Below are 18,719 nucleotides of genomic sequence, written 5' to 3'. Positions count from 1 at the left end.
TCCAGGAGAGGAGACAGGAACAGCCTCATTCTCCAAGGGCAAGGAACAGGCCAGTCTCTCACTGCTCTGACAACACCCAGCTCTGCTCACAAATAAAAATACAGAGAAGCTGCTGCACCAGCTCTGGGTACAGCTCTCCATCCTGAGCCTGGAGGCCTTTGGAAATGAAACAGGTGCTGTAAGAGGGAACAAAAAGCATGTGCAGAGAGCAGTGCTCTGAAGTCTGCAGGTTTCCCTAGTAGGATACACGAACCCAGTAATTCCTGAGGCTTTTATCAGTTTGCAAATGGTTTAAAAATCCAGTCATTTTCTAGTCACTCCACCACCACGAACAGGTCAAGGTGACAGATTAATGAGCTGCACCATATTGTAAAAAACCAAGCAACCACAACACAAAGCCAGAGGGGCGATGAGGAACCAAGATCTGAAAAAAATCCCAAGGAACCATTAGCCAAAACACACTCTTATTGCTGTGTGATTCTTGACTTTGATCATTCAGGGAAAGATTCCCCACAAACAACACACAGCCAGCCTGGTTTTAGTATAGGTCTGCTTTTATTTCCATATTCAGCTCTTTGAGGGAGACATCCTTTCACAATCTGAAAGGAGGAGGGTATAGCCCGCTGTAGTGCTGCTTCAGCACACTAAAACACATCATACAGAAAATGGTTCTGGTGACTTTGCCCCAACCCAAACGAACACCTGTCCATGCCCTGGGGGCACAGAGAGAGTCCTGGAACCCAAACATTGTGTGTGAGAGACAGGGGTGCACTGGTGAATCTCACCTTGCTGGCACGAGGCAAAAACTGCCAGCTGGCAAGGACTGCACAGGAGTGGGGAAGTAAATACTGGTAGTAGTGGATTTAAAAAGAAAAAAAAAATAATAATCAAACCCTAGAAAAAAAAATAATATAAATTTAAAAGCAGCGCCTTTCCAGTATCTCACTGCAGCAGGCAGCAAGACTTAAAGGCACTACAATGTGTCAGAATGGAGAAAATCTGGTGCATCCACCCTTTCAGAGTGCAAGAATATGGATTAAGAATTCCAAAATTGATATAGGCTTTTGGAAAACAAACAAACTTCTCTTCAGCACAAGATCTGGTGGAGCTGCAGAAAAACAAAAAAGAGAGGTGAGTTAGTTACTGTGCTTTTATACCAACAGCTCAACCTCAGAAGCTGGGCTGGTGAAAAGTACACTAGCTTGTGTTTCACCTCCTCCTAAACTCAGGTGGTTTAAATTCATACACTAAGCAGCTTCTCTCCCTCCTCCTTCCAGAAAAAGATCTCCCATGTATGGAACACATAAGCCAGACCCAAATATAGTCAAAGCTATCAAGGTTATTGTTTTTCTACAGCTCCAAGAGGCACATGTTGCACCTGAGCTCTTTGGAGGCTGAAGAACTGCAGGGTGACTTACAGCTGCATTTCCAGTCTCCCCTTCCTCTTCCTTAAGCAAGATCCTAAACATGACAGAGCAGGAACTCTGCAAGTTTTAAATCCTGTCAGTGTCTGTGAAAGTGTTTTTTCTCCTCAATAGACTGTCAAGCTCACTAAAGGACATCTCATACAACAGAGGCTGGAAGTACCCTCCATTGCCAACATAAAACATAAGAATTCACAAGAAGAAGCTGGAAAAAACACTGAATTAAATACAAGGTTTCCCAGCAAGCTATGCAAACCAGTACACAAAAATCTGCTACCACATGATCTCTATCCAACTTTTCTAGAAAGTAATAACTGAGTTAATGCAGGTATTTAAAAAATCTTCAAAATTTTATCAGCCCACAAACAAATGCTGTAATATCTTTAATACAGTATTTAAACTCTGTCCAGTCTTGGACTAACATGCAAATCTTCCAAAAGGCAAAATTCTGATCTCATACCAACTACAATTCCTCCTACTGACAGAACTTAAAATGTTTGCTACACTGTGTTCACAGGCTGCCCCCGACTCTGTTGTGGGTTTGATCCCTCTGGCAAGACAGGATTCATACAGTTATTCTACTCACAATTTTGACTGTCTACAATTACTTTTCAAAAAAACTTATCTTTCCTAACCACAGAAAAAACATAAACCAACTCAGGGAACAGAACATTCACCAGTGCAACAGACAGACCTAACTCCCTAAAGCAAATTATCAACTCTATAGCAATAGTTGACAGAGAGTTTCTCTCAGAGTTATGTTATCTTACCACAGTTTTATTAATTACTCTGGTTCTGCAAGGGTAATAATTTCTTCATTGATAAAAAATTCCACAGTCTCCTCCTCCCAGTCATCGACATTGCTGTCCAGCTCATCTGTGTCTACCCCTGCAATGGAGAAAATATGAACTGAACACAACAAACAAGGCAGCAATAGAATGATTTGATGCTCTTGGCAGAAAGCCCTTAGAGCAGCAGTGAAACAGGAGGTAAAGAGGTATTTGGTGCTTTAAATGACAGTCAGTGGTTATGACTGTTTCCTACTCCAGTTTTACCCCAGGGTCAAATCAATGCCTTTTTCCCCCCTTAAATCCTGCCACGATTCAGGATAAAAAGTACAAAAACCTCCAGAGAACACGAGACTGGCTTTAGCAGGAAGTAGAGGGAGAAGAGAAGGGGCTGAGGGGCCCCATGCCCCTCTGGAGGAGGAGCTGCAGTGGTGCAGCCCAGCCCTGGGTGTCTCACCCCCGCGCAGCTCCAGGCGCTCGTTGCGCTGCTCCATGTACAGCTCTTGTGCCATCTTGCGGTACTTCCTGAACTCCTCCATCATCGTGCGCCGCCGCTCCACCAGCTCCTGCAGGCCACACAGGGATCTTCACCCAGCCTTCCCCTCAACCAAACCCACAGCAGGCTGTTCAGCCTCCCCCTGAACCAAACCAAACCCACACCAGGGCTCTTCAACCTCTCCCTGAACCAAACCAGATGCACCCCAGGCCCATTCAACCTCCCCCGAACCAAACCCACACCCCAGGGCTGTTCAACCTCCCCCGAACCTAACCCACACCCCAGGGCTGTTCAATCTAAACCAAACCCACACCCCAGGGCTGTTCAACCTCCCCCGAACCAAACCCACACCCCAGGGCTGTTCAACCTCCCCCTGAACGAAACCAAACCCACACCCCAGGCATGCCCAACCAAGGCAAACTTTGTTGTCATAAAGAACTTCTACTGACTTAGAAGAAAAAAAGATTCTCTTCTCTGATCAGAATGCTATTTTGGTGAGGTGTCCTTTTTTCTAATTGAAAGAGCTTTTCTTAATTTAAATACTGACTAATGCAGAACTTACCACCTTTGCTTAATGACATAACACCAGTTCCTCTCTAGACTCTTTACAGCAGCACCTCTCTGAACCACCCATTGCACTAATTCTAACCATCTGGATCAAATGAACATTTGTGATACAGGAAATGCAACTTATCTATCACCAGTACAAACTAAGGCTAGGCTACAAGAGTTTCATCTATAATATATTTCAAAAGTGTCTTGCCTTTGAAGCTTTGGACTGGCTCAGACGATCCTTCTGCTCAAATATCTTGGAGTATTTCTTCAGGTCCTTCTTAATTTGCTGTGAAACAGGAAATTTTATTTCAACTGGAGTTTCAGGCTAGCAATTACAACCATCATCTTCTCTAAGCACTTCTTGGGTAGGCCTAAGCAGGCTATGCCCTTCTGAAAAACATCTCTCTGCTAGGCAATTTCCTTTCACTATAATTTTGTACCTCCTGGCTTATAGATCATACAAGCACTCCTGTACACATACAACAGAAAGGTCTGAAGAGCAAAATTCAATTTAGTCTTCTTTATATCCTTTCATCATACCCTAACTGTAAGAACCACTGGTAATCACTTCTATTTTGAGCTTATAATACAGTTAATATCTGCAGACATTCCCAGAAGTGAGGTCCCACACAGCAATGTGTTTATTCACACATTCAGGGCAAAAGGCAGTTGTGTAACAAACCTCATGCCCAAGAAGAGGGAGCACACCAAGTATGCTTTATGCCCCAAATCCATGTCAGCACAAAGGAGTGCCCTACCTTTATCTGATCCTCGCTGAGCAGGGTGGCCGGTCGTGGTCTCCAGAGCAGCTGACAGAACCTGTCTTTGTTGTTCTTCTGAAGCAGACGGCCTTGGAAGGTCCATAACCAATATGCATTGTCCACCTGGAAGAGCAATGCAGCAGCTCAGCCAAAATAAACTTTAACTTAACAGTAGAGTGCTCAGAAATAATGTTTAAAACTGTGGTGGAAGTTAAGTAATTTGACCAGTGACAGGGTTCATTTTCTCTTCCTAATCAATAACCCTTTCCAAAACCACTGGAAAAGCAGGCAGGGGTGGGAAAAGAGGTGCATCAGTACCTTGTGGCTCCACCAAGACACAGAGGTGACAATGTATCTGCCCGTGGGGTCCCACTCCACGTCGGAGGCCGTGTAGTGCTCCGCGATGTTCATCATGGTGCAGTCAGACGTGTCAACAAAGGCTAAGGCACCATTCATGCTACACAGGCAAAACAGGACACTGCTTTACACACCAGCACAGCCTGGGCTTTGAAAAACAGGCCACAAGCTGCATCTCTACTACAACTCATTGCAAACAAAGTCTCACAGCAGCCAAGAGAGCAGCCAGGTTCCTGCCAGTCTCTGTGGCTGGAAAGGAAGGCAGTGGATAAAAACAAAATGTCACATAAGAATGACACTTCTGTTTCTATGTTCAGGGACCCATAAAAATACAAATACATGGGGTAAAGTCACTGTAAAAACAGGTTCTAGGCAAGCTACAGCCAAAGTTTAACAATCATATGCTTAGACATAGTAGTGAAGAAGAGATTAAAGATTTCTAATATGAACAGCAGTGCTTGTTTGAAAGCACGTGAAAGCAAATATTACTTGACTGATTGACAACAATAATTTTCACTTGCTCTAAAGTGAAACTTTCTTGTTAGTTCTTTCACAAAGCAGCACTGTCAGTAACAGGTATGGCCCATGAAAGGGCATAAGCAATGACAACAAATTCATCACAAGAGCCATAAGCATGTCCAAACTGGATTGGTTCAGTCAGATTTAACTTAAACAGCTGGAAGGTGTTTCTAAAGATCCACTTTTCTGTTGAAAAATGCATTCTCTATCTGGTGTGGCAAAAATAGGAAGTGAAAGCTGCAAAGGACTAAGATATATCATGAAGCTGCATCTCTGCCCTGCCTTTGCTTTTGCACAGCTCAATCAGGATTACAGCAATCAGCATTGTCAGAGACACCAAACACTTCCTGGTGAATACTGTAGTTCTTTTCCCTTTTAAAATCCATGTTCAGCAACCTGTGCAACACTCACCTTCTGAGGCCAGCCAACACCACAAACTGCCCCTGGGGACTCCAAAATATCGTGTTTGCCTGCTGTTTGTCAAAAGTTTCTGAAAAGAAATTAGACAAATTCAGAAAGAGATCTCAATCCAATGCCATCAATTACAAGAATCAACCCCACTAATTTCTCACAAAACATCACAAACAGATGTAATTTTGACTTTATTGCATCTATTACTGTGCAAAATGTTTAGTATCTGCACTTCTCACTTGTTTTTCACTTACTTATAAGTTCTATTTTCCCGTTGTTTTTGACATGGTAAAAGGAAACTGAAATTCGTGGAGTTTCTCCATGCAACACAGCAAACTTGCTTCCATTTGGTTCCCAAGCAAAGGCTATGATGCTTTCTGTAACAAGAGAAGCCAAAACTCTGTTAAAAGACAATACAAACCTCTGATTTCAAGTAGTTACCAAAGAAAACCAAGATATTGAAGAGAGAGAACCCATCAGTTAATGGACTCTCTTTTAAAACACAGGTTGATAAGGCAATTGCAGGGAGTTAGGGGAAATGTTTCTAACCATAGCTCTGAGCTTTCCATCATCTACAAAATACATTGCTATTACCAGCCCTACCATTTTGATTAACACCAGACTTTCAGTTCTGTCATTTTTCAAGTCAGTCACAAGCATGAACAGCAACAGAAGTTTTGATTTCTCATTTTTACACGAGACATTCTGAAACACTGAAAACCTACTCTTTTCCAAAGGGTTAAATTATGTCAGGTGTTGACAAGAATTTCTAAGAAAGACACAAGCATCTCTGCAGAAAAGTTCAAGCTCAAAAGTAAGAAATACTTGGCATTACCTTTCATTTCCACCACATCCACTGGCACCTGCTTCTCTCTCATGCGGAATATTTCAAAGTTGGTCACTACTCCCTGTGAAGGCCAAAATGAGCTCATTACCAGCACAAAAACAGCAGAGTAAATAACTTTATCATTTGGCATAGAAGGACAATTCCTCAATTAGCCTGTTAGGACATAGGATGAGAGTGAGTCAAGGTTTTTTCCTTTAATGAGAGCAGATAAACACAATATGCCTCCTTACCAAAAACATTCCCAATTTGTTCTGATAAAGAATAACTTCAGAATTGTAGAAAGTAATTTTTTTTCAGACTGTTATAAAATTTAATTAAGACATGAACATGTGGCATATTATGCAGCTTGACCTACATGCTGTTCAACAATTGTGATCAGGAGAAGAGGTGAGGGACAGACCTCACAGAGAACAAGAGGCCACTAAAGTCAAAGCAAATTCTGGATGCAAACATTACCTACATTTTGCTTTCCACATACTCTAAATTCAAACAGAAAAAATTAAAAATAGCTTTGACACAAAATAATTGACACTGCCTTTACTTAAAAACAGCATTGTAAGAAAAGGAAGCATGAGGCAGAGCCATATATTCCCAGGAAGATCAGAAGCCATGTACCTGTGTGCCTTTGGGAGTCCTGTCCACCTTCACACACAGGTAGTCCCCATTCTTCTGCCAGTGCAGTTTGCAATCGACTACGTTGAACAAATTCCGCACACGAATTTCTTGTCTAGAAGGCAGCTGCATCAAAGTCACTCTTGCTGGGATGTCTTTGTCCTCAGGCACCCAGAAAGCAATTATGTTACCACCTGGAGACCATGAGAAGTCTCTACAGGAACAAAGTTAAAAATATGTCGTTTTAATTTTCAGTGAGATACTACAAGCAGAAATCACTTTCCTCATAGTATCTGAATGTTGCAGACAAAGATCAACTCTCAGTAATAAAAGACAGACACAGATACAGAACTGAGGGCAATTTAATAACAATACCTAAACATACCTTTAAGCAGCTGTTTAAATTTGCTGTATCACCAAAGTTGTCTCACCAGTACATCTCACCAAAAAGCAGGGGCTGCACACAGAGTAACTGCTAAAGCTCTAAGAACAAATGAGCCAAAAAAAATCCCTACTAAATTACCATGGAGACCATCTTCTTGCACCTGGGTACACTTAATTTTCTTGCTGCTTTACAGAGATTTACTTTAAAAACTCTCACAGGAGTCAATGTGTCTTGTGCAGACACAGCACACTGCTCTAAGCCAGCACAACCACCTTGTTAGGGAGATATTCCCTAATACACTGCATTCCAGTCTGGTTTTGTAGACAAGGAACAGAATTCCTCAGATGGATTAAGCAGTACCACAAAGAGGATTTCAAAGCACAGAATCTACCAAGTGTGTTCATCAACAAGTGGAGAGTTTTTTATTTCTTTTTGCTACTTTGTCTAATTTGACCACCTCAACATGTAAAGCTCTTTGCTCCAGGCAAAATAAAGATTGCTCTTGCCATAACAAATCCCCAGACTAAAAGATTCAAGCTGAAGAGTGGAGTTATGATTACAAGGGAATAAACTCACCTTATCCCATTGATTTTCAAGCTCTTTTTGTCCAACAAACCCATAGACTAAAAGATGAGAAAAGGATGAAGTTTCAAGTTAGTAACATTCTTACATTTACACACATATTTCTACTCTCATTATTATGTAAAAAAGGCAAGAACTTACAGGTGTTTCATAGATGCTGAGGGTATCTGAAGTCATTCGAGCAAAGAATTTACCATCATGACTCCATCTAAGCAAGAAAGAAAAAAATTAAATTGGAACTGCCTTTTTATTAAATGAAGTCTGGGACCACAACTCTCTACTCCAATTCTATTTCTCAACCTACTTAAAAATAGGCCAGTGAGCTGAGTTTTCACAGTGGAATCCTCTCTTCTTTTGGCCAGTCAGAATATCCCAGATGATGATAGCCTGAGGGTCATCCTGTGTGTCCATCAAAGGGCTGAAGGTCACTAAATACCTATAAAAGAAATAAACCAATTCATTATTGAAACTTCATCTAATATGTCAGTACCAGCAGGCTTTTATCCAAGTGGTATTTAAATACCAGGCACTTTCAAACAGCAGTTTCTCTAATAGGATTTTTCAGGGGAAGGAAAAGTAAGAACAGGATGATAAAGGAGGAGAAAGTTTCCCTGGCATCCCTCTGGCTGAAAAGGTTCTAGATTTATGTGCAAGTTCTTCCATATTGATATTACAAGGGAGGGGAACTCACCAAATACACTGTTACATAGTTTGACATGAGAATACCACTGGTTTCAAATCAAACATAAATCACTGAACTTATCCAACACAAATTACAAGGATGCTGGGCTTCTCCATTGAAAGGCAAATAATCTCTTTAATACAAAAAAGCATAAAACCCAACTGCTTCCAAATGTGTTACTTGAAAACTCAAATGACAATGCATCTCAGTCCTGAAATTATTTTATCCTTCTCTCCAGCACTCTTTAATGTTAAAAAAATCTTAAGAACTTAATTTCAGCACTCCAGATTTGGAGGATGCTGCTCATGCCTCATGCTTTAGACACCTTATAGCCCAAACCAACATCACACTCTACCTTTCACAGGGTGAGAAGTCAATGAGCTGCACTCCTTGGTGACTAAACCTTTGAATCTGCTTGAACTTCTCTCCACCCCACAGAGCAATGCCCCTCTGGTGGAATGTGGCCAGGTAGGTGCCTTTGGGGGACCAACGGACGTAGGTCTCTGTCCACCTCTGCATTTAAACAAAAAAGTACACACAGAAGTTTATTTTCATGCTGTGTCCCTAAAAGGGAAAGAATTCATGCATGGCTTGTAGCAGCACATTTTGTAAATCCCTTTGCCAAGTGAAGATCTCAGGATGTGTGATAACTGTGGAGTTTTATTTCATGCACACAATGTGCATGAAATAAGTACTCATTCTTCAGGTTGAAAATTGTCAATTGAGACCCTTTCAACTTAGGGATCACCAAAAAAGGTTTTTCAGGAACAGTCACATCCTTTGTGCAATAACAAACCCACCTAACACCCTAGATTTCCTTCTTTCAGCCTTGGCAAGATCATACTGTTCTCAAAAGTAAGGGTGGGTATTTTGAATTTCTGAACAACATAGCTCTGGACCTTCAGCTAAGTTAGAGAGATCTCAGCAATACAGACCACAGCCAGAGACCATGGTGATGAGCAAATATTCTCACCATCTCAAAGCCAGCTTCCTCCTACTGAAATGTACAATGGTTATTAAGGAAAATGCTCCTGGGTCCTAACAGTTCCCAGCAAGTCCAGTGCCTGCAGCACACAGGCAGACTAACTCTCCCTTTTTTATGCCATTACCAAACCAGCTATTCCTCTTTAACACCTCTGTGGTCAGCACAAAAGCAAGGAGTCATCTGAAGCAGCAAACATAAGCACATATTCAGCTCGAATGAATAGTGCTCCTCAAACTCTGACTCTGCACTCTCAGGTCTTTCTGAATCACCTATAACAGAGAGATGAAGGAAACTATTGTGCATCATAGGCCAGTTATTAAAAAAAGAAACACCACCACAAACTCTTAAAAAGTTCACTTCACAGTTCTCTTACCAAAGCAGCTAAGGCTAATTCAAAAGGATGTGGTTTCACCACTCTTCACAAGGAAAAAAATATTTCAGCAATGGGAAAAAGCCTTTTTTTTTTTAATTAAAATCCCGCAATGTCATAAAATAAAGGAGATTGGCAGTGTATCTGCAATCTCCAGCACTTCCAGGACACTCACTGCTCTGTCCTCAATTTGAACAGGTTCCTTGATGTCATTCCAAAAAATGGATGTCCGGTCTCCTGACTCAAAGATCACACTGTACTGATCCCTGCAATCAGGGTCTTCCAACCAGTATCTGAGGTTCCCCTGAGAAAAACAGAGCAAAAGACTGTTAGTGAGTCCAAGGCCAAGTCAGCAAGTTCCACTAATTAGTATCCACCTGGCAGGGGAAAGCTGGTCTTACCAGAGGAGTGCAGCTTTGGGGTCTTACCACTCCAAAAAAGCTTTTGAAGTGAAATTAAACAATTCCAATTACTGGATGCTGGAGGCTGAGAGCACACCATAAACAGGTGGACCTTCAAGGTGTTTTGATGTTAAATAGGTAATTTAAACAAGAAGTCATTTGGTAATTGGTTTTTAAAGAAAAAGCAAACTATTGTTTCTTCCACCAGCCTATTTATAAAGCAACCAGCAACAAACACCAAAGTTTGCCTCAAACAATTAAGAATATAAAAAGATGCTTTTGAAAATCTATTTTTAAATGACTTGTGCAAAATTATTATTCACTCTTAAATAATAAGAGTAAATTAAGCTTCACACTATGTGTAACTATTAAGCAGAAGCACTGAGTTCCTCCCACCACTGCATGAGAGCATGAAGGAACAGCAGTATGTGATCAGCACTGCTATTTACAACACATTAACACATGGTTTCTATTTTCATATGGACATTTCAGCAGTGAAGCAACCATTTAATATTAAGCTGAATATTCTTTCCACTTTTCCAAAAATTCCTTACCAAATCCTTAAATGGCTGTTTCTCAGGGATTTCCCACTCATCACTGATTGTCATGTACCTGAAAGAGCAATTTGGATGGTTACACTCCATGCAGGCACTCAGGATTAGAATCCCTAAATTCACAGATAACACCCAATTGCTGCACTCACTTATCAAAGTCAGTGAAGAGGTTAACTCTGAAAGTGTGCTGCTTATCCAGTTTGTATCCATCTGCATTCTTCACAGCATCCACAGCATGGGAGGGAGACATGTACTCCAGGAAGATGTACCTGCAAGGAAGGAAAACCAAAGTACAAGACATTGACTACACAACAGACTCAAAATAAAGAAGAAACAATGAATTAAGAATTCAGTACAGAGCATCTACAAGATAACTTCTTATCTTGTCCTTAACCAATTAGGGTTAACAGCAAATGAATTCCCATTCTGGCCACAGGCTCACACATTTTTTAGCTCTCCAGATCTGACCTCAGTTAATCTGATATCCTTTCTGAAATGGGCCAGACAGAACAGTGAATGCAAGCTCAACACAACCAGGACAAGTGAGAGACAGGAACATGCAGGAACATCCACAGCTCCTCCCATAAGAGTAACAGGTCATGTTTAGGAACTGGAACTTGCTGTCACAGGATCTCAAAGCATCACTCTTGTTTTTCTATTACAGAACTCAGATTCCTTCTGGCCACTTAATCCAAGCTAGCTTGCAGCCCAGTGGACTCAAAACTAATGCTATCCTGAACAGCATCTCAGAGGCATGAACACAGAATAATTTTCATGCTGACCTTACAGAAGCAACAATCCCTCCTCTCCAGAAAACTTTTCATGCCTTGTAAGTATGGATTCCTCCAATACTCAGAATATATGCTACAGATAGTGACAATCTATTTTGCAACAAACAGTCCAGCCATTGCTGCTAAGTTTTTAGCTCAAGAGGATCTTTAACTTCTGCCATAGCAGAAAATTAAGAAAAAAACTCCCCATGTAGCACAGAAATCTGTCTCCAAACCCAGCTAAACTGTTTCCATAATTAATCCCCACCATCCAACCTAATGAGCTATTAATCTTCTCAGTTCTTTCAGGAACTTGTTTGTCACTGAGACTGATGTGAGGACAGCACAGGCTGAGGTATAAGAAGGTGATGATAACAACTGTGAGGTCACTATAAAAACCGGCCATAAAATATTGACACCAAAAATCAAAGATAACTCCAACTGGAAAAAGGATTGAAACACACCTCTGGCTTATCATGACTTACCCTTTTGTTTTTCCATCTGCTTCTGGGTAAAATTCATTGATAATTTTACCAAACTTGGAGAATATTTTGTGGATGACATTCTTCAGTTTCTCCAGTCGGTCTGGTCCAACCTGGGGCACATTATCCACCACAATCACTGAGTCTATTCCATCTGCCTCCTGGGGCTGATCTTTCAGGATGTCACCAAGCAGCTCTGCAAAGACAGCACAGACAGAAAACTAAGGCACTGCTCACACCATGGAGGGAAGACAAGGATGAAAAGAACAGTGAGAGTAAGAAAACAGAGAGACTTCAAGAAATTTCAAGAATCACTTAAGAAACTTGGTAGTGAATGAACCTTCTATCAGAAAAAGAACTGAAAAACACTCCAACAGCACACTCTGACTAAGCTGTGGTTTTATGGCAAACTCTGATCACCCAACTCTTTAAATCTTTCTTAAAAACATGGTTTACACACTGAGGTTGTCAATGCTTCATCTATCAATTTTTTCAGGAGATGGAACTGGCTCACAAAGTCCCCAAAACTGACAATAGCACAGACAAATGCATGATTTACTACCTGACCTCTGACCAGTCCCCTTGCTCAAAATTATAACCAGGTGACTTTGATAAAAATAAATGTAACCTGTACCTCCCTCCCAAATTACACAAGTTTTAGCATAATTCAAAACTATCCACCATACTGGAAGTTCTGCCTGTCTCAGCATCACTGTAATTAAGAACTCACACTCCATCTAAACCTTTAATTAAGCACAAAAACGAAGGTCTAAGGCACTGAAAGCCATATTCAAACTTTGTGAAGACAAGCACACTTCTTTTCACACTAGATATTCTTTGAACATATTAATTCCTGAATATCTGCAGCAAGCTTTAAGATTATGTGAAGATCACTATGAAGTACAAGACTACAGAGAAAATTAGTTCACACCACCATACCTTTGAATTAGATCAAATTTGGAAAGTCAGACTATCTATAGCATCCACAGACCAGGAAAAAAATCCAAATCCAATGTAGAAAGACTTAAACCATGAGAATAAACTAAAAACGTGTTGTATATGCTGATATTTCAAAGACATCTGATTTTTTGATGGTTTTGTAATTCGAGAAATTTTTCTGCCCAGAAACATGACTGGGAAGATCTCCAGCAATGAAGAAATATGAGAAACATGCTTACTTTGAATTTCAAACTACTAAAAAGTTGCTTTCTTCAACTTTAAGCTTCAACAGGTTATTACACATGAAGCTTCCTATTGGTCTGGGGCAACATAAATCACAAATATTTAGCCCATTACCACCAAGTTTAGGTAGCATCCACAAAATGTTGTTGTTTGCAGTATTTATCACTCAAAAATAGTATCTCCATGTGCATGCAGGAACTACAAATAACAAAATAATATATATAAAAGAAAGCATGTCCCACAAGGACATTTCCATAGGAATCTATTAGCAAAAGGAGAAAACCAAAGTAAAACACAAAAGGGCCATTTTTAAGGCTCCTTTAGTCATTTTTTTCATATCCACTTCTCACAAAAGACTTTAATAAATCAGCAGCCAAATATCCTAGATTAAGGAAGTGTTTGCTGTTCTCAGTTTAGCAGTCTGTGGAACAGCTCTTTGAACTTTTACATTTGTTTCTTAAAGAGACTTTGGCAAAATTGCCTTGGAGTTGGATTCTTTTTGCTAAGTGCCTGCTTAATACACTTTGTGTACATTTAGGATTGTTATGTTCAGTTCCTTCTTGGAAACTGGGCACATTTTCCATCCCCACCTATTTTGCTGTTAGTTAATTTGGTTAACTTCTCAGCTGTCTGAAATCCAGTGAGAGTGGCTGAATTACACCCTGCATGGAGTCAAAACTGTAACAGACTGAAGCCAAATTCCCACACTGTGCCCTTAAATTCCCAATTGTGAACAAAGGAATCTTCAAAGAGCAAGAAGCAGGTTCAGCCAGCTCCTGCTGCAGCCAGAAGGGAAGCAGGGTGTGGTGGGTGCAGGGCTATCTCCAGCTGGCAGCATTTGAAGGACCACTGTCATTATCTGAAATGAAGCCTCACTGGTCCCTAAGTGCTTGTCCAACACATCACTTCTGTTTTAACTCACACCAGCTGCTCCATGCCAACACCTCCTGGGGAAAAGGAGAGGCAGCAAAAACATCTGAGATGTCCCAGTGCTGCAGCTGGTCCAGCTCACAGGTGCTCCTGAGCATCTGAGTTATCCTAGCAGTGAAAGAGCCTTGGCTTGGTCACACTGGGCTGATTTTCTCCTTGGGGAGGCACCAGAATAATGGGAAAGGAATAAGGAAGCTCAGCTAGCAATACACACAGATATAAAGCCAGACCAGCAAGAGTGACTAAACTAAAACCCTGTAATTCAGCCACTCTCACTGGATTTCAGACAGCTGAGAAGTTAACCAAATTAACTAACACCAAAACAGGTGGGGATGGAAAATGTGCCCAGTTTCCAAGAAGGAACTGAACATAACAATCCTAAATGTACACAAAGTGTATTAAGCAGGCACTCAGCAAAAAGAATCCAACTCCAAGGCAATTTTGCCAAAGTCTCTTTAAGAAACAAATGTAAAAGTTCAAAGAGCTGTTATACAGACTGCTAAACTGGGAACAGCAAACACTTCCTTAATCTAGGATATTTGGCTGCTGATTTAATAAACTAAACAAAGGACTGGAACACAAGAATGCACCTGTATCACCTGTATTATACTGGCACTTGAGATAACTGGCAGATTTACAATCCTGTGCTTTGGAAACATCCTTCCACTTTTTATACACGTCACAGACCCTAAAATGGCACAAATACTGAACAATAATGGGGAAACAAGTACTTTTCCTATTCAAAGTACTAAGAAAATTTATCTGGAAAGAGTAATTTGAAGAACATTAAATTAGAGTTCTAAATTCTGTATTACAAGCCCATGTGTAACATTTATTGTCTGTGCAGTTACACAACAGCCTGACCATTTTGAGGCAGTCAATATCCACTACTTTTAAAAGAGCCTGGGCTGACATTTTTAACTGCCAGAAACGATTTTTCCCCTATTTTCTTGTCACAAAGCACCTACATCACATCTTCACGAGCAGCAACTCTCCTCAAACCCTATTTACCTACAGATTTCACTCTGGGTGCGTGGAAAAAACAAAAACTATGAACCATAATTTGTAACCACCACATCAGCCATTTAAAACTTCTGTTTCTACAGCTGAGTTTAACTAATGGAGACGAAAGGAAGGGAGACGAGCTGGTGCCTGCACTCAGAGGGCAGCTCACACCTGAGGTGTAACAGCGGCTTTAGAACCACTTTGACAGCAGCTTTTAGAACTCGGGAAGAAGATGATTTAAACTAAACAAAGGTTTTAGAACAGCAGCGTTGTGCGGGGCAGAGATAACTCATTAAGCAGACGATTTCCGAAGCCCAGCTCCGATGTGGATGTGCAGCTGCCCCACAGCAGGACCGAGGGCTCGGGGCACGGCGCTCCCCAGCCCAGCCCCAGCTCCCCGCAGGCTGCTCCCGTCCCGCACCTTCGTCGCTGATGTCGTCCACGAAGTCCTCGGGGTCGCTGAAGGAAATCTCATCCTCGGGCTCGGCCGGGCCGGCGGGCGCGGCCTCCCCGTTCTCCTGCGCCGCGCCGGGCTCGGCCTCGGCCGCCGCCTCGGACTTGGGCTCCGCCGCGGGCTCGGCCTCAGAGCGGGGCTCGGGCTCGGCCTTGCCGGGGCTCTGCTGCCCGGACGGCGGCTGCGGCTCGGGCGGCTGCTCGGGCTCCGCGGCGGGAGGAGGCGGCTCGGGGGGCCCCGGCGACGCCTGGGACTCGCCTCCGCCTTCCTGCTCCTCATCCTCCTTCTCGTCCTCCTCCGGCTCCTGCTGCTGCTGCGGCGGCTCCGCGGCCGGCGGGGGCGCGTCCGTGTGCTCGGGCTCCTCGGCGGGGCCCTGCGCGCCGGGCGGCGCGGCGGCCGCGGGGCTCTCCTCGGTGTCCTGCATGGGGCGGCGGCGCTGCCCGGCCCGGGTGCGGTGTGCGGGTGTCGGCGGGTGTGCGGTGCCCGGTCCCGTGTGCTCGCCGCGGGCTCTCGGTCTCGGTGCCGGTGCTGGTGTCGGTCCCGTCCGGAGCGCGGCGGGGAAAGGCGGGGGAGGGGCGGGGCGGCTCCTACGGCCGGGCCATGTGCGCCAGGCCCAGCGGCCCGCGCGCGCCGGCGCCTACCAACGCGCGCAGGGCGAGAGGGGGATCGCTGTCCCCGCCGCCGCTCCCGCCCGCCGCCGCCTTCTCTCCCCGCCGCGCACCGGCGATTCCGGTGCCTTTGCTAGTCCCGGCTCGCTCCGCCAGCGGCGGCTTCGTTACCTTCTCACCCTACTGCACGCCTGCCACCCCTATTTCGTGACTGTTGTGGTTGCGTCCAAGATGGCGCCGCCTTCAATTCTACTGAGGCGGGGTCCGGCCGAACCATTTCTTGGGGGGCGCCGCTACATTTAACTGGTCTGATGCCTAGTAAAACCTCCTCCCTCTGCACATGTCGCTGCCCAGCACTGGGCAGCCGGTGACGGGACAATGCCACTGTGAAAGGACAGCGCACCGGCACGAAACTCGCCCCACTACCCCCCTACAATCTTTCACTATGACTTCGCCCGATGTCAGTCGGCGCGCGCGCGGGCGCTACCAAGTTGGTGTGGAGGGGGAGACGCGTGGTGTTTCGCCGACATAGACGCGGTTGTGCCGGGGCGCGGCGAGGGCGGCGGGTCAGCGCCCCCCCTGCGGCGGCGGGGCCGTGTGGTAGGGCCCGAGGGTAGCGCCACATCATCCGGGCGGGATGGCGGAGGCGAGAGCGGCGGGGGCTGCGGCCGGGCGGCTTCCGAGCGCTCTTTTATCCTACCGTGACTTTGTGGGTTTTAAATAACATTTTTCCTGAGGTACAAGATGACAGAGCCGTGCCGTGGTATCTCTACATGCCCTGTGAGAAGCCTTAAAGCTCCCTCCCGGTGCAGCCGGACACACAGGGCAGCGATCTGAAGGGTCATTCCTGGCATTTTAGCGTGATTTTTAAATGGTTTCTGAACTGATAAAGCTCTCCTCTCTTCATATTGGCTACCAACATGACTGGCCTGAGAGATGTAACCCTACATTATCCATTAAAGCATCGCATTCTGTCCCGGGCACCTTAGGCTGATGAAGAATACAAAGAATGCATGAAGTGTTTTCTACTTCTGCCACCATGTGGGTTTATATATACACACACATATATATTTATATGTATATATATTATATGTATATGTATATATTGTACATTTAGAGTGGATACATGCTGTGTGACTTCGGTCACCATGTGTGTTTATATATATATATATTTATATAGTATATTCAGAGTGGCTCAGAGAACTTGGAATTTACCTCGGATACCATCTTGAGGTGACAATTTCAGAGGAAAAAGTTCTCGGGAAATGTCTCATCTGTTCAAACTTAAGAGACGAACACTTGCATTTTGAGTAGGATTTCTTCTTTTATCCCAATGCTTTCAATCAATCATCAAAGCACAATGCCAGCCTTAAAAAAAAAATAGAAAGGCAGAGCAGGTAGTGTACAGAACATTTTAAAATTAGACTTTGCCGTCTCTTGCAGCATCTTGGATGTTTTGAGCGGCTCTTGGGGCAGTGTTTGGGAGGCTGAGCCAGGCCAGCTGTGTAATGTCGCCGGGAGTCACACGATGGCATCCGAACTCCACTCCCCAGCTGAGTGTGTCCCTGAGTCCCTTCCCAGGGAAGGCAGCTCACAGAATCACAGAAGTTCAAGACTGGAAGAGACCTATGAGATCATCAAGTCCAGTCGATGTTCTAACTGTTCAACTAGATCATGGCAACAAGTGCACAAGCTCCCAGCAGTGGAAACCATGGCTGGCTCTTGGGGCAGCAGCTTTTTCCCCTCGTTACCCCGTGGTAGCTGAGCAGCCCCTGACTCCCCGCTCAGCCCCAGCACTGACTCTGAGGTGAGCGCACGGTGCCGTTTCCTGCCATCACAGCCATGTGCTTTTCCAAATGTGAGGGGGCAGGACATGGTCCATCCATGGTCCCAGCTGGCTCCTCAGTGTTCCATGACCCTTCCAGGGGTGTGCATGAGGTCTGTGCTGCTTTTATTTCACCGCTCCCACTGTCTGTATTGCTGGAATGTGCAATTTCTGCAGTTGTCCCCTTTTTCCTGTTTGCACTTTTCCAGTCCTTTGGTTAAGCAGTGGATCTGAACATTGGATTCTCCTTTCCCTGACTCTTTGCACTTTCCTCTACTTTTCAGCAGCTTTTGATTTATCTGCTCTTCCTTCCTTCTCCTTTTCCTTTCTCTGTTGAAATTTCCCCTCAGTCCCTGCCCTATCTCACTGCTATTCTTTTTCCTTCCAGCCCTTACTCAGCAATCTGAGGGAGAGCGGAGCAGCTTTTAAAAACACAGATTTTGGCACTGCCAGCTGAAGCCTGTTCCTTTAAGTACTCCACATGCAAAACTCCCAATCAATGGGAAATTTGGGGGGAAAAAAATCTTGCAGGAAAGGCTTTTTATAACCCAGCTCTCCAACCAGCAGTGCCTCGTGAATTTTATTGCGTGCAGGTGATCTGAGAATAGTGGAGCTGACAGCTCTGTTTCCTAAACTGAATTCTGAAGGAGTAAGCAAATTCTTGTATGAAATTTCATCTCATCCTGACAGGACGTGCTCAGAATGGCACTCTGTGAGGCAGGGCCTGGGGTAGG

At 43.9% G+C, this 18,719-nt stretch overlaps 1 protein-coding gene across 1 annotated transcript; it reads right to left on the bottom strand.

Annotated features, from left to right (window-relative positions):
• Positions 1 to 536: 536 nt before the first annotated feature.
• EIF3B (eukaryotic translation initiation factor 3 subunit B) lies at positions 537 to 16,110 on the bottom strand. Its single transcript, XM_058815812.1, has 19 exons — positions 15,520 to 16,110; positions 11,985 to 12,177; positions 10,879 to 10,998; positions 10,730 to 10,787; positions 9,950 to 10,078; positions 8,775 to 8,932; positions 8,042 to 8,173; positions 7,879 to 7,945; positions 7,732 to 7,778; positions 6,774 to 6,984; positions 6,147 to 6,219; positions 5,566 to 5,688; positions 5,312 to 5,390; positions 4,343 to 4,481; positions 4,022 to 4,147; positions 3,472 to 3,549; positions 2,670 to 2,778; positions 2,195 to 2,312; positions 537 to 1,108 (listed from the first exon to the last, which is right to left on the bottom strand). Exons 1-18 carry the CDS (start codon positions 15,974 to 15,976, stop codon positions 2,209 to 2,211), a joined length of 2,403 nt encoding a protein of 800 aa, XP_058671795.1. The 5' UTR covers positions 15,977 to 16,110; the 3' UTR covers positions 537 to 1,108; positions 2,195 to 2,208.
• Positions 16,111 to 18,719: the final 2,609 nt, after the last annotated feature.

The sequence above is a fragment of the Ammospiza caudacuta genome, chromosome 17 (assembly GCF_027887145.1).
Source record: "Ammospiza caudacuta isolate bAmmCau1 chromosome 17, bAmmCau1.pri, whole genome shotgun sequence".
Taxonomy (NCBI): domain Eukaryota; kingdom Metazoa; phylum Chordata; class Aves; order Passeriformes; family Passerellidae; genus Ammospiza; species Ammospiza caudacuta.
The sequence above is the reverse complement of the archived record's forward strand: the minus strand, read 5'-3'. Positions and strand labels throughout refer to the sequence as shown.